This window comes from Lipotes vexillifer, unplaced genomic scaffold (assembly GCF_000442215.2).
Source record: "Lipotes vexillifer unplaced genomic scaffold, Lipotes_vexillifer_v1.1 scaffold946, whole genome shotgun sequence".
Taxonomy (NCBI): Eukaryota; Metazoa; Chordata; class Mammalia; order Artiodactyla; family Lipotidae; genus Lipotes; species Lipotes vexillifer.
The window spans coordinates 413,795-437,395 of NW_006776646.1; the positions used below are offsets into that span (position 1 = coordinate 413,795).

The following is a 23,601-nucleotide window of genomic DNA, read 5'->3' on the forward strand; positions in this document are numbered from 1 at the left end:
ACAAGAAAAAAAGAAAAAAAAAAAAAAAAAAAAAAAAAAAAAAAAAAAAAAAAAAAAAAAAAAAACCCAAAACGAATAGGGGCCAGTTATAATGAACGGGGCAAAAAAAAAAAAAGAATTCTTACTGAATTCCTTCCTTCCTTCCTTCTTCCCTCCCTCCCTTTCTTTCCATTCTTTCTCTCTTTTTTTTTTTTTTTTTTTTTTTTTCTTGCGGTACGCGAAGACCCTCATGACATTATGGCCTTCTAGAAAGTCTCTTTTTGTAGCTTTAGATACTGAACTTATTGAGAGAAACTGAGTTTTACTTTTTGGTTCAGTGTAGAATCTTAACATTTGTGGGCATGGTTAATGAGGGATTTAAATGTCTGGATCTCAGTTCTCAAAGGATGGAGACAGGGAGGGGGTAAAGTCCAAGGTTCAGAGTTTTTCCAGGTAGGGACCAATGATAGGAAGGGGCTTTACAGTCAAGCCAAAGAAGTTAGTATACAGAAGAGTGCTCTCAGATAGGTGTCATATGAGCAGGTGGGGGACAGTAGCAGAAGCACCACTAAATCAGTACAGCCAATTGGTTTGGTTGGGCTTCACAAGCTTTGAGGGGCCTGGGTGAGGTAAGAGGCTTTCAGCAGAGGGAAATACACAACATGCTCTAGCTGGAATAGTATTTTCCCTTAGGATGTTACTTTGACTTTCTGATCAGTGGCTGACAAAATCTTCCTGAAGAAAGGAGTTGGCAAAGGATAGAAACAGGGAGGAAGAGAAAGTTAGAGGTGGGGCATATATATAGGGAGCTATGGCCCCTACGCAGGTCCAGGATAGGGTCTAGGTTCCTGTGTGTGACAGTAGACTGCCAACCACTGGAAGCCATGAACTCCATTCTGCAGTTGCCCTGGGCTTTATGGAAGTTTCTGTGGCGGTGTCTAGGGCTGCAGGGCTGTACTTACATGGATGAGGGCCCCACCTACCATCCTTTAGGAACACACACCTAACATCCATCCTGCCCTAGGAGAAAGGAGGCCGCTCTTGTTATATTCAGGTGGATCCACCTTGGACTTTGCATTTTCATCAGGACACATTTTCACTAATGACACTAGGGATCCAGAAACAAGTCACTGATCAAGAAGTGAAGCCAGAGTGCTGCATTCCTGAACAGTAAGTTCTGACTACCAGATCTGCACAGCGTCTGGGTTGGCAAGCTTGCACAAGCCTGGGAACGGGACAGAAGCAACCCAGACCTCAGGGTTGTACAAATATTATGAGGTTGAAAAGGCCATTCATGCAGTGATCTGGATGGATGTCAGTCTCATACTGCCATGGCCTACAGTATAGTCCCTAGAAAATATGATTCTCCAACCATCTTCTTGCCTTCTGTCAGTGTTTGTCTGGACGTAGTATGTAGGATCCTCATCCTTGATGTTGGGTAGCCTTAAATTTGAATCCTGTTTTCTTACTCACTAGTTCTGAGATTCAGGCATGTCAACTGGTCCCTAAGACATGGTACTATGGAAAAAATTATATATCAATATACCTGTGTATATCTGAGTAAATGTGTGCATATTATTAAAAAATGTATGGATATGACATGTCCAATGATTGGGACATTGCTTCAAGTGAACCAGGCCTTATTGATGATAATAATAGCCACTATTTATGAGTCATTATTATGTTTTACGCAGTCACCTAAGTGCTTTGTATACATTAGCTCCTTAGACAAACTTACAAGGCTGGTATTATTTTTAATTTTTTTTTTTTAAAAAATGCTAAACTGAAAAAGAGAAACTAAGTAACACTCAAAATCACAAAGACAATTACACAGCTACTAAGGATAGGGCTCCCTGATTTGGAAGCTCTTGCTTTTAATCACGGTGTATATATATACTCACACATACATATGTACATACTTACATATATACACACACACTTTTTGTAAAATTCACTACATACACACACACACACACACACACACACACACACACACACACACTTTGCTACTCTCTGCACTATGAGCCTGGAGAGATTTGCCTGGTTGTGTTGCAGCAGAGTTTGGATGTACAACTGTGCATTATAATTTTCTTTATTTTTTCTTGGCTAATTTTTGTTCTGCCTCTAAGTGTATCATCATTATTAATTTTCATGAGTTACATGTGATCAAAAAGGAGATAATCTGATTGAGTGTACTAAGGCTTTAAGGTGCATCCACCTCTATAATTAGGCATCACTAGAAAATTTAAATTTCCCAGAAACCATCTCCCTAATGAACATGTAGAATCTTTAGTACTTGAAATCATCATACTGTTATTAACTGAACACTCTGAAAGCCAAATGAATTGATGAATAAGCTCCTTTCTGTACCAGCTTGAATTTTTTTGTGGTGATTGTTTTATCAAAATATTCAGTGGGAAAAGAATTGTACACAACACAAGGCTTTAACTGGAACAAAAGGAGCTCCTCATTTACCAGTTTTCTCTTTTGCCTTTGGCAGCATGTCATATGTTTTCTCACATTTCACCAGTGAAAACAGATTTCTTGTCTTCTTTATGTTTTCTTCCCTGTACTGCACTATTCTACTGTCTGGTCCACATATTAGTCCTTGTGTTTACTAGACTTTGAATTCCTCCAGGCATGAAGATTGTGGCTGGCCATGTACAGTGTGGAGGGGACCATGTTCTTTACACTCATGATTGTTCACCAGACTTGCCTTGCTTGTCACAAATAAGAGAGCAGTCAGGCCCTTTGAAGTGTGTGGAGTGTTCCCTCCACTTGCTTCACTTTGAACATGACATCATCCTATCCCTTCCTACACTGCTAAATGGGCCTCTTCTATTAGATTCATGTTATAAATTAATAAAAAATAGTCGTTCTTATTGTCCGTTTTTATCACCCGATTATGCTCAGTTTAACATTTTCCTATCGTGCATTGTTTTGTTTTATGTGTATTAATTTATTTAATCCCCAAATATAGTAACTCCTTTGAAAACAGATTGAATTTTCCACACTGTGTCCAATGTGTATTAGTAGATTTTCAAAAATAATTTTAGTTAAATTGAAAGGGATTAATGTAAAAAGCAGTGAATAGTACTACTGGATGTTAAAGTACTTTCAAATAATGGGGTGCAACTGAGTTGTGTGAATAAATCAGAGGTAAATAAGGTAAACTGAGATCCAGATTGTTACATTTTATCAAATGGTCCTAAATATTGAAGCATTATCAAATCTCAGATCACTTTCAACAACAACAACAACAATAATAATATTTTTTATGCACTTACTATGTGCCAGGCACTGTCCTAAGGGCTCTGCATATGTTAACTCACTTAAACCTTACAACAACCCTATAAATAGATACTTTTATTATCCCCATTGTACAGATGAGAAAATTGAGGTATGCAGAGGTTAAGCAAGTTGCCCAGCATTACATAACTCTTAAGTGGTAGAGCTGGGATTTGAATATTGGCAGTCTGGTCTCATAGTCCTTACTCACTACTGCTAACCTATAATGCCTTGTTTTAGTTTATTGTTGTATATGTAAACTTGATATAAGTCAGGCTTCATTTATTTCACCTCTACAAAAGTGCAAACATGCTTCATGTTATCTTAACTTTTAAAAAGAAAGACACTTTTTACAGGTTGCTGCCAGTTACTGAAGCAAAAGAAAAGACCACACACACAAAAAAACCACATTAGCAATTGAGGTCTATCAAAAACCAGGACCTGACTCCTGGTTTTAGAAAGTGGAGGCATGCCATTTCCATAGCCTTTCACTGGGTTAAGGAGAGAGTTTCGCTCTACCTCAGGTGGGAGGCTTGCTCTTCTCCTTAGCCAAGACCAAGCTTATTATTAACTAGTTTACTCTTTAAAAAGAACAGCAGGATAACCAGGAACCTCTGTGTATCTCTGCTCATGTCTACAAAGAGCAGAGTTATATTAATGCAAGAAAGATTTTTCTTCAGGAAAAATTACCCTGTTGAGAAAGGATATGACCATGGATTGAAAAGGAAATGGCCCTTAGCTGGAGCTTTTCAAAGCTTGGTCGTCATATATGGAGACAGAGCTGATTTAGTGTTGTAGCTCAGCTAGTCGAACTCTATAAAAATTTCCAGCTCAAACTTGTAGATATGGATATGGTTTCTGTAGGAATTCAACTGAAATGGGCATTACAGCCAAGAACCTAGTACAGTCCTGGGTGCAAACAATAGCTCTGGAAGATCTTCAGTTACTTATTTCTTGAATCTCCAAGAAGGGCGATAATGTTAATAAAGACAAATTCCTGATTTTATTAGCAAGTTTGCAGGTGGAACTATGAATAAAAGCTCCAAGGGAAGAAGGGGTGTTCTTGGTAAGAGAAGACTCCCCTTGCATGGTAGCACTTGGTTCTTGAGTCCATCCAAAATACACAGCATCCACTTGGATACTCCAGACACCAGGTTATTCCTATAGTTCTGTGCTGAGCACATCCTTGAAGGACCTTTTGTGAATTAGAGGATCACTGTTTCTGTCTTAAAGGAAACCCGAAGTTTGAGCGTGGAGAGGAGTTTGATAATATATACCCTCCTCAGGAGCAAAAGAAGGTGTCATTGAAGAAGTGCATGGAAGAAAGGGACACTCAAGACAATAAATGAAGGAATGTTTAAAGAGTTCTTAAGCACCTACATTCAGCCCCCACATTTATGATTTTGGGTAGCTTACAGCTTTTAAGAGGATCTAACAGTTTTCCTGGATTAATTTTTCGGGAAAAGGAAAATGTGGAGGTCTGTGCGTTTGTGCTTAGAGACTACAGGAGCAGGATAATTCGTCTTTCTCTCCAGGCAGTCTCGTGGGACAGAATCCCCAAGGGAAGAGCCTTTTAGCAGAAGTGAGATGGAGGAGAGAGTACAAAGGTGGATACTAAGGTCTTGGAGGGAGAGGGGCAAAGGAGAGTACAGGTGGGCATGGAGATGAGGATCCTTAACAATTAGGGAACCAGAGAGGTTCAAAATAGGAATAAGTCCTCAAAGAGCTTCCATTAAAGATGACATCAAGTTTTGTATATGAAGCCTATAGCAACACTTAGCACATTTCCAGCACTTTATAAAGAATGGATGAATCTGACCAGGGTGCTCAATACCATCAGAAAATACTCAGTTCCCCAACATATAGTGCAGTTGGCCTGGCATTCTTTCTTCACAGGCTGTACCCCCCTTCCCCGCACAGCTAGCTGACTCCTACCCTTCCTTTGGGGCTTCCCAGATACGAATTTGGTCCCCTGCTCTAGGTAGCCATGGTGCTGCATTCCCATTCTAGCTTCTGTCACACTGTGTTGGAATAGTTTGCTTCCTTGTCTGTGTTCCCTACTAGGCTGAGTTCAGTGTAATAAGAATGTATTGGGTTCCTAGCATGGGGCACGATGCCAGGCTCTGGAAGGTGCACTAGATAAAGGCTTTGTTTTAGTAGCGTTCAGGGAATGTCTGTGGAATTAATGAGCTTGAGGATATTGAGAAAATACAACATGATGAGCTACTTGTGACAAGTGATTCCAATAAAACCTTTACATAAAGTGTTTCACTTTAAAATAATCTCTCCTCCCCTCTGTGTGTCTTTGTCTCTTTATCTGTCTTTAGAAATAATAGTACACACGTGTGAGACATTATTCAGACTATAATGGTGTTTCATGTAAATTTTGATGTAGAGATTTCACAGACTGAGAATAATCCAGAACTAATTCAGAACTTTGTCTCTCCCCAGCCTGCCCCCTCACCCTTTCCCACTCCCCACCAAATGCCACCGCCTCTGAATATTTGTTTTTCTAGAAATACTTCCTTGGAAGATTGCTGATTAGCTCTAAATCTAAACCCCACAGAATTTGTACCCACCATGAAAAGGACCAATACTCAGGACCAGTACAGGTGTTTCAACCCTGTATTGGAGGAAGGGAGGCTGGATTTAGGGGAGGAAAGAGGTGGTTTGTATTTAAAAATACCTCTCACCACTTCTCCACCAAACCTACCGTAAACTTGACCACAGGCCTCCTTTCCCAGGGACTCCACTTGAAGCTTTTCTTTCTATGCCATCTGATTTCTGCTCAGCTCAAATACCCAGAAGCCCTTTCTCATCCTGCCTCTTCCCTACTCATCTTCTTACCAGCCAGGCAAATAATTCTGAGGACTGTGTGTGTGTGTGTGTGTGTGTGTGTGTGTGTGTGTGTGTGTCTGTGTGTTACATTTGATGTTGTGAAATGCTGAGGATTTTTAACTTTTTGGATTGAATCTCCTTAAAATTACAAAGGAATATTGCCACAAATAATATAATTAAAATACTAGGAATGTAACTTATATAAGAAATAGCTGTTTTATCCTTTGTGTGCCATGTTATTTTATAATTGAAAAATTTTGTAAGTCCCTTGGGTAATATACATGAAGTTCTTGGAACACTTCAACATAAAACACTCTATATACTTTTAGGATGTGGTAACTGTAAATTTCTAGATTTCATATTCTCCCAGGAATGAAATGTATGTCATCTAGGGGATTAATCCTAGGAAAGCCATCACACTAGAAGGGTGGGGTGCTCCTGCCTTTTGACAAAATGAAGCAAGCAACTGTCAGAACAATGACCATGGCTGTCTGGAAAGAGCAGGGTCCATGTATGATTTCTAGGAGTAGTCCCGGAGGCCCCGATGAAAGAATTACTCCGAAGAGTTAAGTTCTTTGGTTTTCTTAGGGAAAAAGTCAGTAAGCCTGTAGTCAGCCTCTTTTCCTCCAGGAATTTTGCAATGCTGACTTAGTTCTCTGCCAAGGAGAAATTCAAGTAGGTGCAAGGCTTTCCTGGACTGCTTGGTTATGGACGGGCATTGTGAGCTCATGCTTGCTTGCTTTAATAAACGTTTTATTTTAAGATAAATGTAGATTCCTGTGCTGTTGTAAGAAATAATACAGAGATATCCCTTGTACCCTTTACCCAGTTTCTCCCAGTGGTAACATTCTGCAAAACTATAGAACAATATGGAAATTAGGATATTGACATTGACACAGTCAAGATACAGAAGACTTCCATCACCACAGGGATTCTTCCTGTTGCCCTTTTATAGCCATGGCCACCTCCCTCTCCCCAGTCAGTGCCTTTTGAAGAACACTTTGATGCCACTTATAAAAACAAACTATTTGGCAGGCACAAATGTTCGTCTTTGCCAAGATATTTAACAAAACCCAGGAGACAGAGCCAGTTTGGACAGATGAGCACTGCATCTCTTTTCCTGGTATATTCTCATCTCTGCTGTGCTTATATTCCTAGGGAGATTCTTCTGTATTTTTTCCCTGAGTATTGTCTACCATCAGAATTTGGCCACACGTCTCTGGAGGAATTTACAGCAAATTTGGAGGCAAGCTGACTTTTTTTGAACTTTGAGGGAATGACAGAACACCCTGAATTGAATCTTCAGTGAAGAAAAATGTAAAGGGTTACCAATGAGAGGACCTAGAATAGCTTAAGTGAATGAGGATGGGGATCTTTGTACTAAGTGGGTAACTCGGAATTAAAGCTGCATTGGAAACCAGCATGGCCAAGGTTTAAATAAACTCTGGGAAGATTGTACAGACTGAGAGTAGTCAGTGTCTGAGATGAAAAGAGACAGGATATAGTCCTTAACTTCTCTCCCTGCACCAAAAATAGTTCCTATCCCTTAGATACACTTCCTCCGCTACCTTTTATGAGGAACTGAGGTGAAGATTGGGTTAGAATCACTAATACATCACAGGGAAAGATGAAGAAAATTGCATTTACCAAATCTCCTCTCAGAGGCAATACTATATATGATGGGAAGGAAAACTTTGATCAGCAGCTACCTGGGGTGCACAGGGTGAGCCTGGCACTGGCCCACAGTGGGCGGTCCCTGAGCTGCTGAGTCACAGCAGGCTGTGGTGAAGCTGAGTGAGGGGTGCAGGCCTCAGGCCGCCAGAGCTGCTCACGGGACTGGAAGAGCCCCGCCAGGTAGAGGAGGGTGGGGGCCTCCTTCGCCACCCTCATGCTCGGTGTTGCTTGTGGAAGGGATGGATACACATGAAAAGCTATCAGTGAAAAGAGCACCACATGATTAATTTGCAGAGGTGCCATTTGTCTTCATCTGATCCTGGATGAAGTCCTACATCATTGTTTCTGCTTCTTCACCATCCACTCTCACCTCATTCTTTCCTGTGGGGCTTCTGACTCAACAACGTCACTGGGACTGTCTTGTCAAACCACCAGTGACCACTGTGCTGACAAGTGCAGTAGTCACTTATCTTACCTGACCTCTTCAGCCCAGCTGACCACTCTTTCTTTCTTGAAGCACTTTCTTTATGTAGCTTCCATGACAACACACTTCTCATTTTCCTGCTTCCCTCCCTCCCATCCTCTGCGCTGGCAGCTCCTTCTCTATTTGGTTTCTAAATGTCGTTGTGTCTGAAGGCTTGTTCCTGGACCACTCTCTTCTCTCTATTAAATGTTGTTTCTAGGTGACCTCAGCTAGTCTCTGACTTTAAATACTATCCCACATGCCAGTGACTCTCCCCGGTCTATTTCTGTGGCGTCCCCATCCAAGATATCTAGACTCCAATGGCTTTATTATTTATCATTTACTTTTCCTTCATCTTGATTTTCTTTTTCATCTGAAAAATTTTAAAACCATGTTGTATAATATAATTAGGCCCTGGCTTAAAAGACCCACAGCACCAATGTTGGCAAGTTCTAGACTTTGATGCTTTTTTAAACTAGGTACTTGCATGTTATAACTCTACTGTAGACAGCTCATTCCCTAAAAGTTAATATCCTGTTCTGTTATCATTTTATGAAAACAGCTGGAGCAATGCCCAGAGCAGACAAACAAGAAGCTGAAAATGTGTTTCAACCAGGTAAGCTTCCTTTCAACGTAATCATTTATATTCTAAATGATCCTGTATTCCAAAGGAGAAATAATATACATTTCCAAATGTTAGGTTTGAAAGGAAATCAAATTTGCATTTACATATCAAGACTTAGATTAATCTGTAGCATATCAGATGCCACAAAGCAACATCTTTTTGAATTTTAAAGATGCAAATGTTTCCAAACCATAAAGCTTGTGAAACACTTGGAGTAGGACTATATTTTGAACAGGAAACATGACATTCTGAATCTTTAAGCAATAGGTTCACTGGATCCTCGAGACACTGTGCTAAATCAGAAATCTTTTGTACAAAAGTCTTTAATTATTTTGGACAATTTGCTATCTCTCTGGGTTTTTTAAATTCTATCAACAGTTTTTTTTTTAAGTTTATGATTTTTCTATTTTAAAAGCAGCTATAAAATAATGCTAATAAAAGAAAGTAAAAGGAATTTTAAGAAATTCATCCATAGTCCCAAACCATTCCAAGATCACTGGTATTTTTTGGTGTGTTTCATTACAACCTTTCTCTCTCTCTGGGTAGATGGTTTTTTGTTTTTGTTGTTTTGTTTTGTTTTTTTTTACAGTTTTCTTATAATACTGTGTATCTAGTTCTTAAAGATTTCCTTGGTGGTGGCAGGGAAGAGTCCATAGAGTCCTTCAGTTCTACTAGAGAAATATCTCAAAAAATCATATGCCCTCAACTTCCTTAAATCACAGTCAAGGGAACTGAGACTCCAAGAGGTGAACCTGGCCCAACTAACACAGGGGATTAGCATTGGATCCAGTACAGCCACTGAGGTTCCCAGATACTTCATGGAGGCCACAACAGTCTAGAACTTTTCATGGCACCAGGATCAATATTGAGATGCTTAGGTCTCTGCTGACACTTCACCTGTGTTTGCTCAAACAGGTGCACCAGCTCTATCACTAGCACATATACTAGCATCTTCTTCCAAGTGCTTATGCTTACAGCCATTTTCTGGAAAACTCTCATAATAATATGCAAATCTCTAAAGACTGGGAGGTGAATGATGCTCCCTGGAATTGTGCACAGCACAGCTGTAAGCACAGGCGCCGCCTCATTTCTTTTGTGGGGAATGGAATATATTTGAATATTCATGTTTTATAAATGAAATAGAATTGGGAAGTAAGTTCCCCAAAGCATATGACTAGGCAAACTTGAAATGAAAATTAGAACCTAAACTAGATTTCTTCTTAGAAAGGCTGTGTCACAAAGTGTTTGGATTTTAGGGTGTGCCTAAATGTAATACCCCTGTTGATATATTTGCCTCTGATATTTCTGCCTGAGTGCCTACTGGCCTGTGATAAGCAACTGGAAATGAAGGAATATTGTGGTTCTTAATTTCTCATCATTGTTCAACTGAAAAGTGAATTTATTTTCTGAGTAGCATTTTGTTGAAAAAGCAGTAATTGAACATTTTCAGTGTGAAGACTTAGTTGTCATTTCCTAATTAGAGTAAAAGACAGCTTTTATCCAACATATTTTTGACCCTATTCTAGCACTATTATTATTATTATTATTATTTTACTAGTATTATTTTCATCAGCAAATCTAACACTGTGATTGATTAAGAGCCACTAGCTCCAGGCACTAAACTAGGCCTTTTATATATGTTACCTCATTTAATTCTCACAACTTTGGGATGTATAGGTGCCACTATCTCCATGTTAGTAATGAGGAAATGGAGAACCAGAAAGATAACATTCCAATGTCATGATGCAAGTAAGTAGTAGATTCAGGATTGGAACCCAGATTTGTGCCACTCCAAAGCTCTTTTCACTACCTCACTTTATTCCATCTCATTCTTATCCAGACTGTAATACTTCATCCTTATGATAAAGTTTGCAAGTATTACTTGCAACAGGTATACTACAGCTTCTCAGCCTATTGGCATAAAAGAATTATTGTTTACTTATTAGAGACCTTGACATTACATGGTGAGATGTATATGGGGAGATGCTGACAGTAAAATATGGTGTGGAGAGGGCATGTGGTAGGCAGGTTGTTTACTGTCCCACCAGGAATTGTCCCAACTCTGTCTGTGGCAGCCAGCTTGACAAATCACCAGTAAGGTTCCTGGATCTCTTGACACATCCTAATCTACTGGTTAGGGAACTCTGATTTAACTATTTACACTAAAAATCTTAGAAATTTGCTAAGAATTAGTTTATCATACATCTCAGCATATCCAAGCTTATACATGTCCTTCATGTCTGTTTCTAAATGATATTTTTTCAGTGTCTACACTCAGTAATGGAGCCAAGTTGTTGGGTCTTGGAGGCCAGACTGAATAAGTGTTTATTCAAGGTGTTAGCATAGATGATGAGTAGAATCCTCGTAATGTTCAGGGAAAGTGGGATTCAAAGAATCAAAGCAAGATAAACAGTCAAGAGACCCTGAGTTCCTGTTGAAATGGAGATGTTGCAAGCAAAATACAGAACAGTTGGAATCACGATTTTCTTCACATGAAACTGGTCTTAAGGACTTTATTTATTTTATTATTTTTTTAACATCTTTATTGGGGTATAATTGCTTTACAATGGTGTGTTAGTTTCTGCTTTATAACAGAGTGAATCAGTTATACATATACATATGTTCCCATATCTCTTCCCTCTTTGTTAAGGACTTTATTAATGATTAGTAGCTTTAAGTGGATGGTTATAAAAACTATTGAAATCATTTATTGAAATCCATGTAGGGTTAACTCTATGCACCTTGCTTTAAGGTGTGTACTTTTAATAAAGGGAGGACCCTTTGTAGAGCACAGAGTTTTTTGGTCACCTCGCCCTGACCACATCAGCAGTGTCCATAACTATTAGAGTAGCAGATGATTCATGGTCCTTTGCAACCCAACCTGAACCACCATCTTTTATTCTTTCCTTTTGCAAGCCATCTGCTCCATCCAGAATGGAGTTGCTCCAACCTACTACACTGGCCTGCCTCTGAGCGCTTCCCCGTGCTGTCCCCCCGAATACGCTTCTCCACTCCCCCAGTCCACGGTTGGCCCCTGGAAATCCTGCCCACCCTTTGTACAGCCTGATCAATGCTACCTTCTACATCAAGCCTACCTCAGTCTCTCCGTGTGAAATTAATCTTGACTTCTGTGTTCTGAGAGAACCTTAAAACTCTACTTTAGCATTAATTAAATTTTCTGCCTTGTGTTACAGTAGTTTCCTGTATTTTATTTTCTCCCCCACTAGATTATCGAATCCTTGAAATTAGCAATCCTCTCATATCCTAGCAACATCAATAAGTAGCTTCCAATGCATCTGGACCTTACTATTGTGCATTGACTCAAAGTTGATTGTTTCTGCTATAGAGTCTGCCCACACAAACACATGCATATTCTTGTAAATAGGGTGCAAAATCTATAGATTTTGTAGTCCTGCCTTACTTTGTGCAAACTTATTAGGATTCTGGAGCTCCAGAGCTGCCAGAGCTCTGACTTTTTAAATTCAAGGCAGAAAATTAAAATCTCAGTTGAATATCCTTTCTTTCAAATCCTAATTCCATTCTGAATTAATGGGGTTTGGAAGAATTCCAGTTTTGATCTGCCGCAAATACCTCTACAAGAGTGAGTTTAACCAGCAGAACTAAGCCTCTCATCCTGTTACAATTCTATACTCACCTTAATTAAAATGTTAAAACAACCAGAAGGCCTTTTATATTGAGCTTTAAAAGTTGTCAAAATTGTTACCTTTTATAGAAACCTCATTGAGATGTTAGCCTGAGAAAGGAAGAAGCGTAAATCAGGAAACCGGCTATACTGGCCGTTAGTGCTTAAAGGAAATACAGTTTGCTGGTTACAAAATAATGAATGTTGAGAGACTGAATATGATTTTGAATGTAGCATGCTGTATAAACATTCTTTTTTTCATTTTTGAATTTTATTTTATTTATTTTCTTATACAGCAGGTTCTTATTAGTTATCTATTTTATACATATTAGTGTATACATGTCAATCCCAATCTCCCGATTCATACCACCACCACCACCACCACCACCCCTGCTGCTTTCCCCCCTTGGTGTCCATACGTTTGTTCTCTACATCTGTGTCTCAATGTCTGCCCTGCAGACCGGTGCATCTGTATTATTTTTCTAGGTTCCACATATATGCATTAATATACGATAATTGTTTTTCTCTTTCTGACTTACTTCACTCTGTATGACAGTCTCTGGATCCATCCACGTCTCTACAAATGTCCCAGTTTCGTTCCTTTTTATGGCTGAGTAATATTCGTTTGTATATATGTAGCACATCTGCTTCATCCAGTCGTCTGTCGATGGGCATTTAGGTTGCTTCCATGACCTGGCTATTGAAAATAGTACTGCAATGAACATTGGGGTGCATGTGTCTTTTTGGATTAGGGTTTTCTCTGGGTAGATGCCCAGTAGTGGGATTGCTGGGTCATATGGTAGTTCTATTTTCAGTTTTTTAAGGAACGTCCATACTGTTCTCCATAATGGTTGTATCAATTTACATTCCCACCAACAGTGCAAGAGGGTTCCCTTTTCTCCACACCCTCTCCAGCATTTGTTGTTTGTAGATTTTCTGATGATGCCCATTCTAACTGGTGTGAGGTGATAACCTCATTGTAGTTTTGATTTGCATTTCTCTAATAATTAGTGATGTTGAGCAGCTTTTCATGTGCTTCTTGGCCATCTGTATGTCTTCTTTGGAGGAATGTCTATTTAGGTCTTCTGCCCATTTTTGGATTGGGTTGTTTGTTTTTTTAATATTGAGCTGCATGAGCTGTTTATATATTTTGGAGATCAATCCTTTGTCCGTTGATTCGTTTGCAAATATTTTCTCCCATTCTAAGGGTTGTCTTTTCATTTTGTTTATGGTTTCCTTTGCTGTGCAAAAGCTTTGAAGTTTCATTAGGTCCCATTTGTTTATTTTTGTTTTTATTTCCCTTACTCTAGGAGGTGGGTCAAAAAAGATCTTGCTGTGATTTATGTCAAAGAGTGTTCTTCCTATGTTTTCCTCTAAGAGTTTTATAATGTTCGGTCTTACATTGAGGTCTCTAATCCATTCTGAGTTTATTTTTGTGTATGGTGTTAGGGAGTGTTCTAATTTCATTCTTTTACATGTAGCTGTCCAGTTTTCCCAACATCATTTATTGAAGAGACTGTCTTTTTTCCATTGTATATCTTTGTCTCCTTTGTCATAGACTAGTTGACCATAGGTGCATGGGTTTATCTCTGGGCTTTCTATCTTGTTCCATTGATCTATATTTCTGTTTTTGTGCCGGTACCATATTGTCTTGATGACTGTAGCTTTATAGTATAGTCTGAAATCAGGGAGTCTGATTCCTCCAGCTCTGATTCTTTCCCTCAAGACTGCTTTGGCTATTCGGGGTCTTTTGTGTCTCCAAACAAATTTTAAGATTTTTGGTTCTAGTTCTGTAAATAATGCCATTGGTAATTTGATAGGGATTGCATTGAATCTGTAGATTGCTTTGGGTAGTATAGTCATTTTCACAATATTGATTCTTCCCATCCAAGAACATGGTATATCTCTCCATCTGTTGGTATCATTTTTAATTTCTTTCATCAGTGTCTTATAATTTTCTGCATACAGGTCTTATGTCTCCCTAGGTAGGTTTATCCCTAGGTATTTTATTCTTTTTGTAGCAATGGTAAATGGGAGTGTTTCCTTAATTTCTCTTTCAGATTTTTCATCATTAATATATAGGAATGCAAGAGATTTCTGTGTATTAATTTTCTATCCTGCAACTTTACCAAATTCATTGATTAGCTCTAGGAGTTTTCTGATGGCATCTTTAGGATTCTCTATGTATAGTATCCTGTCATCTGCAAACAGTGACAGTTTTACTTCTTCTTTTCCAATTTGTATTCCTTTTATTTCATTTCTTCTCTGATTGCCGTGGCTAGGATTTCCAGAACTATGCTGAGTAATAGTGGTGAGAGTGGACATCCTTGTCTTATTCCTGATCTTAGAGGAAATGCTTTCCGTTTTTCACCATTGAGAATGATGTTTGCTCTCGGTTTGTTGTATATGGCCTTTATTATGTTGAGGTAGGTTCCCTCTATGCCTACTTTCTGGAGATTTTTTTTCATAAATAGGTGTTGAATTTTGTCAAAAGCTTTTTCTGCATCTATTGAGATGGTCATATGCTTTTTATTCTTCAGTTTGTTAATGTGGTGTATCACATTGATTGATTTGCATATATTGAAGAATCCTTTTATCCCTGGGATCAATCCCACTTGATCATGGTGTATGATCCTTTTAATATGTTGTTGGATTCTGTTTGCTAGTATTTTGTTGAGGATTTTTGCATCTATATTCATCAGTGATATTGGTCTGTAATTTTCTTTTTTTGTAGTATCTTTGTCTGGTTTTGGTATCAGAGTGATGGTGGCCTTATAGAATGAGTTTGGGAGTGTTCCTTCCTGTGCAATTTTTGGAAGAGTTTCAGAGAGATGGGTATTAGCTCTTCTCTAAATGTTTGATAGAATTCACTGTGAAGCCATCTGGTCCTGGACTTTTGTTTTTTGGAAGATTTTTAATCAGTTTCAGTTTCATTACTTGTGATTGGTCTGTTCATATTTTCTCTTTCTTCCTAGTTCAGTCTTGGAAGGTTTTACCTTTCTAAGAATTTGTCCATTTCTTCCAGGTTGTCCATTTTATTGGCATAGTGTTGCTTGTAGTAGTCTCTTAGGATGCCTTGCATTTCTGCCATGTCTGTTGTAACTTCTCCTTTTTCATTTCTAATTTTATTGATTTGAGTCCTCTCCCTCTTTTTCTTGATGAATCTGGCTAATGGTTTATCAATTTTGTCTTCTCGAAGAACCAGCTTTTAGTTTTATTGGTCTTTGCTATTGTTTTCTTTGTTTCTATTTCATTTATTTCTGCTCTGATCTTTATGATTTCCTTCCTTCTGCTAAGGAGAAGGGTTTGGGATTTTGTTTGTTCTTCTTTCTCTAGTTCATTTAGGTGTAACGTTAGATTGTTTATTTGAGATTTTTCTTGTTTCTTGAGGTAGGCTTGTATAGCTATAATCTTCCCTCTTATAACTGCTTTTACTGCATCCCATAGGTTTTGGGTCATCATGTTTTCATTGTCATTTGTCTCTAGGTATTTTTTGATTTCCTCTTTGATTTCTTCAGTGATCTCTTGGCTATTTTAGTAACGTATTGTTTAACCTCCATGTGTTTGTGTTTTTTACGTTTTTTTTCCCTGTAATTGATTTCTAATCTCATAGCGTTGTGGTCAGAAAAGATGCTTGATATGATTTCAGTTTTCTTAAATTTACTGAGGCTTGATTTGGGACCCAAGATGTGATCTATCCTGAAGAATGTTCCATGCGCACTCAAGAAAAAAGTGTAATCTGCTGTTTTTGGATGGAATGTCCTATAAATATCAGTTAAATCTCTCTGGTCTATTGTGTCATTTAAAACTTGTGTTTCCTTATTAATTTTCTGTTTGGATGATCTGTCCATTGGTGTAAGTGAGGTGTTAAAGTCCCCCACTATTATTGTATTAATGTCGATTTCTTCTATTATAGCTGTTAGCAGTTGCCTTATGTATTGAGGTGCTCCTATGTTGGGTGCATATATATTTATAATTGTTATATCTTCTTCTTGGATTGATCCCTTGATCATTATGTAGTGTCCTCCCTTGTCTCTTGTAACATTCTTTATTTTAAAGTCTATTTTATCTGATATGAGTATTGCTACTCCAGCTTTCTTTTGATTTCCATTTGCATGGAATATCTTTTTCCATCCCCTCACTTTCAGTCTGTATGTGTCCCTAGGTCTGAAGTGGGTCTCTTGTAGACAGCATATATATGGGTCTTGTTTTTGTATCCATTCAGCAAGACTCTGTCTTTTGGTTGGAGCATTTAATCCATTCACGTTTAAGGTAATTATCGATATGTATGTTCCTATTCCCATTTTCTTAACTGTTTTGAGTTCGTTATTGTAGGTCTTTTCCTTCTCTTCTGTTTCTTGCCTAGAGAAGTTCCTTTAGCAGCTGTTGTAAAGCTGGTTTGGTGGTGCTGAACTCTCTCAGCTTTTGCTTGTCTGTAAGGTTTTAATTTCTCCATCAAATCTGAATGAGATCCTTGCTGGGTAGAGTAATCTTGGTTGTAAGTTCTTCCCTTCCACTCCCTTCTGGCTTGTAGAGTTTCTGCTGGGAAATCAGCTGTTAACCTTATGGGAGTTCCATTGTATGTTATTTGTCATTATTCCCTTGGTGCTTTCAGTAATTTTTCTTTTTCTTTAATTTTTGCCAATTTGATTACTATGTGTCTTGGCACCTTTCTCCTTGGGGTTTTCCTGTATGGGACTCTGCACTTCCTGGACTTGAGTGGCTATTTCCTTTTCATGTTAGGGAAGTTTTTGACTGTAATCTCTTCAAATATTTTCTCGGGTCCTTTCTCTCTCTCTTCTCCTTCTGGGACCTCTATAATGTGGATTTTGCTGCGTTTAATGTTGTCCCAGAGGTCTCTCAGGCTGTCTTCATTTCTTTTCATTCTTTTGTCTTTGTTCTGTTCCATAGCCCTGAATTCCACCATTCTGTCTTCCAGGTCACCTATCCGTTCTTCTGCCTCAGTTATTCTGCTATTGATTCCTTCTAGTGTATTTTTCATTCCAGTTATTTTATTGTTCATCTCTGTTTGTTCTTTAATTCTTCTAGGTCTTTGTTAAACATTTCTTGCATCTTCTCAATCTTTGCCTCCGTTCTTTTTCTGAGGTCCTGTATCATCTTCACTATCATTAGTCTGAATTCTTTTTCTGGAAGGTTGCCTATCTCCACTTCATTTAGTTATTTTTCTGGGGTTTATTTTGTTCCTTCATCTGGTACATAGCCTTGTGCCTTTTCATCTTGTCTGTCTTTCTGTGAATGTGGTATTTGTTCCATAGGCTGCAGGATTGTAGTTCTTCTTCTGTATAAACATTCTTAATGTTGTACTGTATTAACAGTGCTGTCTTTTGAACCTTTTAAAAAATTAGTTATAGATACGCAGCAACTTATAGAATTGTAGAGAGCTCCCATGTACCCTTCATCCCAGTATTTCCAGTGCTTATGTCTTCCATATTTGTTTACTTATAGTACAACATCAAAGCAGGAAATTGAAATTGGTAAAATGTGTCTTGTTTTATCACGAGTGGATTTGTATGACCACCACCACTGTCAGGGTAGGAGCGCCCATTACCACAAAAATCTCCCTCTGCTATCCCTTTATAGTCACACTCCACACACAAAAACACCCCTAACCCCAGGCAACTGCTCATCTGTTCTCTGTCTCTATAACTTTGTCATTTGAGGGATGGTATCAAAATGGTATCATACAGTAGGTGTCACTTTATGATTGGCTTTATTCACTCAACATAATGTCCTTCAGATCCATTAAGTATATCAATCGTGTGTTTCTTTTTATTGCTGATGAGCAATACTGTTATTTTTCTAGGTAATATTGTTTTTCATATTTTATATTTTTAATTTTATTTGTTTTGGTTTGTTTTATTATTGTTGTTGCTTTTTACAAGAAAGTGTTTCCTGGCTATTTTTTAGGATGGCAAAAGCTGTAAAATTCTAAAGTTCTGAAAACTAAGAACTATAATTGGCTGTTGACATCTGAACTGTCCATGACCCTGTCCTCATTATTCCAGCTGTGTTGAATTATTTACCCTACTCTACCTTCAGGCCGTGGGAGATCTCACTTCCTGGGTTTGACAGAAGCCTCCAAGGGAAGCACCTATGAAGCTTCTTGGAGGAGGTGGTTATTGCCCTAGTTTTAAGCCATCAACTTCTTGTAGGTTGAATTGAGCATGTTCAAAAAAGGATGCCCCTCCAAGATCTCAGAATGTAGCCTGCATTTCAAGGCGGGTTTGGCCCTCGTATTTGAAGTCCCTTTGCTGTGAATTCTGAACATCTGCTGTCCTAACTCTTCACTATTTAGTGCCATGTGGCAGGCGTTGGAAATAGAGAGGTGTACGAAACCAATTTTTTTTTTTTACATTGATGTTACATTCCCGAGGGAAAGATAGATAACAAACACTTAAATAAAACATAAATAAACATACAATGTGATGTGCCATAAAATAATTGTGCAAGGCCAAGGGATAGACAGTGATGGTGTGTTGGGGAAGGGGAAGCTATTTCAGATACAGAGAGCAAGGAATATCTGGGCCATGTTTTCATACTGGTTGAGACCAAGAGTGAGCCTTGTGTATATCTGGGGCTGAATCTGCTGAACAAAGAGAGCAGCAAGGGCAAAGGGCCTGTGGCAGGAGGGAGCTTGATGTATACCTGGAAGGGTGAGGCCTAGAACTCAGGAAATGAGGTAAGAAGAGGCAGAACCAGGTCAAGGATTTCAGAGTCTAATTCCTTGTGCCCTCACACAAACATCCAGGCAGTGTAAGTCTCGAAAGAAATCTAAGATTTCTTTACGTGGCAATCTACAGATTTCACAATTAAGTCTCACCTTTAATACAACACATGATATATATGTGTGAATGTATGTGTGTATATATATATATATATAAACGCACACATATATGGCCATTGTTTATTACTGTGGAGTGGTGTTTGGGTCCCTGCTCCCAAATATTCCTCTCAGTTAATAGCACATGAATAGTATACATAATTGGAGGTAAATTAGTGATGTCAATCCAACTCAAATACCTTAAGTCAGGACTTTAATGCTCTTCTATTTAATGGAGACTCCACACCCGCCTCTCAACTCTAATAGTATCTGTGCCTTACTTGGGGCACAATACATTTTCTCCCATAAAGATACAATATTTGCATACCTGTATTGTCTCATTCTGTAGACTAGAAGCTTCTTGAGGGCAAAGACTGGATCTTACATATCTCTGCATCACCTATAATAAAATTCAGTGCCTCGAATTTAGGAAGTAGTTGGTGAATGTCTATTAAACAGAATTCAGTATACTTAGGGGGTTTTGTTTGTTTAAAGAATTTTATAGAAAAAGGAGAAATGTGTGAGGTCAGTGAGTACTTAAAGGGGATGATGTGGCAGTGTTGGGGAAGGGCCTTCATGTATTAGTGAGTGTAGTGGAGGAGGGTGAAGGGGGACAGGGTGGACCCAGAAGACAAACGAGGCTACCTTACAATTTTCCTGGCAACCCAGCATATTAGAATGCAGAAATCTTCTTATTGCTGAAACATTCAAATGTTTATCAAAACAGGATTTATTTGCCCTGTATCTCTTTTCTCAGAATATCCCCTGGCCTTCTCAAAATGTTGATACAGGCAATTAATGTCATTTTGAAATTGAAGCATTTGGCCATTCCATTACTTCTTTCTATTCTGTGAGTGTCTTAGGCGCAACACGAGCTCTTGGAAAATAACCAAGACTCTTGAATTAGCAAAGGTCACATGCGTTAGTATATAACCGTACTCTTTACATCAGATTAGGGAACCCAAGGAGAGTGGCAGACTAGGAATTCCTCTTACTGTAGCTTCTGTGCTTTTCAGATGCTACAGACTTGAGTTATAAATCACACATTTAAAGCCCCAAGTGGCTGGACACTCTGTCATCATCTATGAGTTACTGGTGCTGTGGCGAGTAGTCACAGGCACCTATCCCCTTTGTGCCTTGAAGAATATGGTAGCCCTGGTAGGAGAACAAATTTAAGCATTACTAGGTTTCTTCTTTATTCCAAAGCAAGGGTTTCTGAGCTGACCTTGGCGTGCCTCTTTATATTATAGTTACTGGACTATTGTGCATTTTTCCTTCTTTCTCTTCCTCTTCCATCAGATTGTTAGTTCCTTAAGGGATCAACATATCTTAAATGTAGACCACCCATAGTACATAGGTACAGAGTTGACACTTGGTATATATGTGTAGGATTGGAATATGATATTCTGCTATTAGGGAGGAAAGTAATATTTTAAAAATATACTAAAACTGTTTTTAAAACATTCCCAGATCCATAATGTTTACATGGTCCAATATGAAAAAAAACTAAAGAAAACCATGCATTCCATTATCTATGATGCAAACAGAAGAGGAGTGGTTAATGAAGTATCCCTGGGACAATGTGAAAAAAAAAGAAAAATCACCGAAGACAAACTGAATAATCTTCGTGTGAAACTGACAGTATTATTGCAGAAACTTCAGCTGGTAAGAAATGAAATTTTATTTGAGTAATAGGAACACACATTGTGTAGAGAGCGCTGGGCTAGCTTCCTCTCCTAATGTCGTCATCCACTTATGACTTTGGACGAGTCACTTAACCAAGCCCTAACTCTCAATGGATATTGAAATCACAAATAAATGAACTTTGAAAGTATAAATTAGAACACTGTTTTAAAGGCCGATTATATTTTCCCTTTAAAAAATCAGAAGCTTTGCTTGTGCTGTTGGTATAGTTTGATCATGCTGTCTCCTCAGTAGCATATTTCCAGTAGGAAATTTTTTGTCATTTTTTTCGGACAACAAAGTATTTTAATTTTTATCCTAATACAGAGGTTAAAAAACAGACCCTTCTAATCTTAGAGGAGAGGTTAGAGAGGTTGGAAAATATCATGTACCTATGAATTACTGTTCTTCTTGTTTGTTTATATATTTGAATGCATAAAGAATTGGGCTTCTGTGATAGATTGGGCCAGTGAGGAAAGACCCATCTTCTACTACAGCATATACAAATGCTGGGGAGAAAACATCAAAAATTAAAGTATATATATCCAATGTTGAAAAGTCTTTCTGTAGATGCTAGAAATAAATTGAGAAATCAACAGTGAGCCCCGGAACTATAACTGTGTTTCTCACCTTTCCTTGGGGTATAAACAAAGGTTGTTGAGTGAGACTCCTAGGAAAGCTCCCTAAGGGGGTCAGCTCTCTGGGGGCCCGCAAGGGCAGGTCTGTGTCTGGAGCAACTTGGCATCATACACTCAGCACCCAGCACTTTGTGTTGCTTCCCCAGCACTGGTGATGGACACCTGGGCACTCTCTGGGCTGCCTCAAGACTAGCCTTTGGCTCAGTTTATTGTCATGGTAAACTGGAAGCTCCTTAGATATCATCTAGCCTGCTTTAAAAAGTATATGGAAATAGGGTCTGACGGGGAGAAAATTGTCTCAGGACCCACATAAAACTCAGACATAGGCCCTGAGTCTGGAACAGGAGACAGGTCCTTCCTAGGCCATGCAGGGAGAGGGCAGGAGCTGTCTCCCAGAGAAACCTGCCTGGAGGCCTGGAGGACGGCTTTGCCCATGAAGTGGGTCGCAGAGAGACAGATGAGGAAACTTGCTGAGCATCAGTATTCAACGTGATGAACATGGACTTTGAAGCCGACTGTCTGGTTTTCAGTCAGTGTGAGAGTTCATTGCTCTTTCAAAAACTACACATCTTTGGATTTTCTGGGATTTCTCTTATATAAAATACAAAATAAAACACAGAAAGTATTTTTGATTAAGTATATAGCCAAAAGAGACAAGCCCTCTCTTCTTGGGTGGTCTAGGCAGCAGTTAAAATGATTCATTATTAAAATAAAAAGGATGATTAAAGCTAACCGTTTTCACATAATGGTAATTATATTTGTCCTTCTGTCAACAGTACTACCTAAGCCAATTTGTGAGAGTGGGATTTCAGTGGAACTCCTTTGGGTTCTTGTGGCTGCAGAGGGTGGCGAATGTTTTTGCATGTAAAAGGTCTGGTGGAGCCTCACACATGGTAGGGTTTCAGTGATGACTGTTGTTTCACTAACAAGAACAACTAGAGAGACCAAAGAAGCTCTTTATCATAGTAATGGAATACCACTGTCTATCAAGAAAGTTCATAAAAATTATTTGGTTCTCACAATAGCAGATCTGTTCAGCTAGGAAAAACAAAATGAAAGAATAGTAGTTTACTCTTCCTTCTGTGTCAAACCCCTGGGTTCCCTCACAGTAGCCAGAGTAATTATACTAACTTAATTTGTTTTATTCACAAACTTTAGTAAAGAGGTGAAGGGCTTTAGCCCACAGAATGTGAAATGTTTTATCCAGTATCATTGGAGAGGTACTCAAAAGGCTCCTGCCCAGATATGTTTACTCTCATCCCCCACTTGAAATTTACATTTTCAGTGCCTTTAATTGCCTGAGCAACTACCATGGAGTAGAGCAGACACATGAGATGCGGTGGACCTGGAACAGACGGTTGGGGCAGCACATGAAGAACCTGGGGACAGGATCAACCTGGAATCCTAGCAGGAAGTCTAGTCTGCAGGGTAGAAAGCAGGAGCCAAAGGATTAGACCAGACTGAACAGGCTGAGAGCTGTCGGTGTCAGAAAGGGTCACACAGGGCATTCCTCAGGGTTAGTGAATCTTTGGAAATCCTAGTGAATATCAGTATCATGGAAACCCAAACAGCGTCCTAGTTACAAAGCTGGAACTCAGTACAATTCAGGCTTGTTAGAAGACTGAGCAAATCTAGGGCAAAGGGAGCAAAGCAAAAACACATTTAATGGAACCAGATGAGGGATGGAGAAACTACGATAGTGCCAGACACTTATTGGAAACAATAATAACATTGGGATTATTTCTGTAAGGTCCTTCCTAAAAATTCTCCTGTCCGTCAGCGCAGTTGGAAAATGAGTTGATCCCATGGTTGGGCCTGAGGGAGTGAGACTTAGGTCAGTAAAGAGGGAGCATTTGTCCAGCTGTTCATGGATCAAGAAGCTCAAGGAAGGAGAGCTTGAGATTACCCCAATAGAGAACTGAGGGAAAG

The 23,601-nt window shown here is 38.9% G+C and overlaps 1 protein-coding gene across 1 annotated transcript in view; it reads left to right on the forward strand.

The window, feature by feature from the left end:
• MORC1 (MORC family CW-type zinc finger 1) overlaps positions 1-23,601 on the forward strand; it is a 178,708-nt gene that overhangs the window by 154,272 nt on the left and 835 nt on the right. Inside the window, 3 exon segments of the mRNA XM_007450543.1 lie at positions 7,264-7,351; positions 8,805-8,858; positions 20,822-21,016. Coding sequence (XP_007450605.1) covers positions 7,264-7,351; positions 8,805-8,858; positions 20,822-21,016 — 337 coding nt within the window.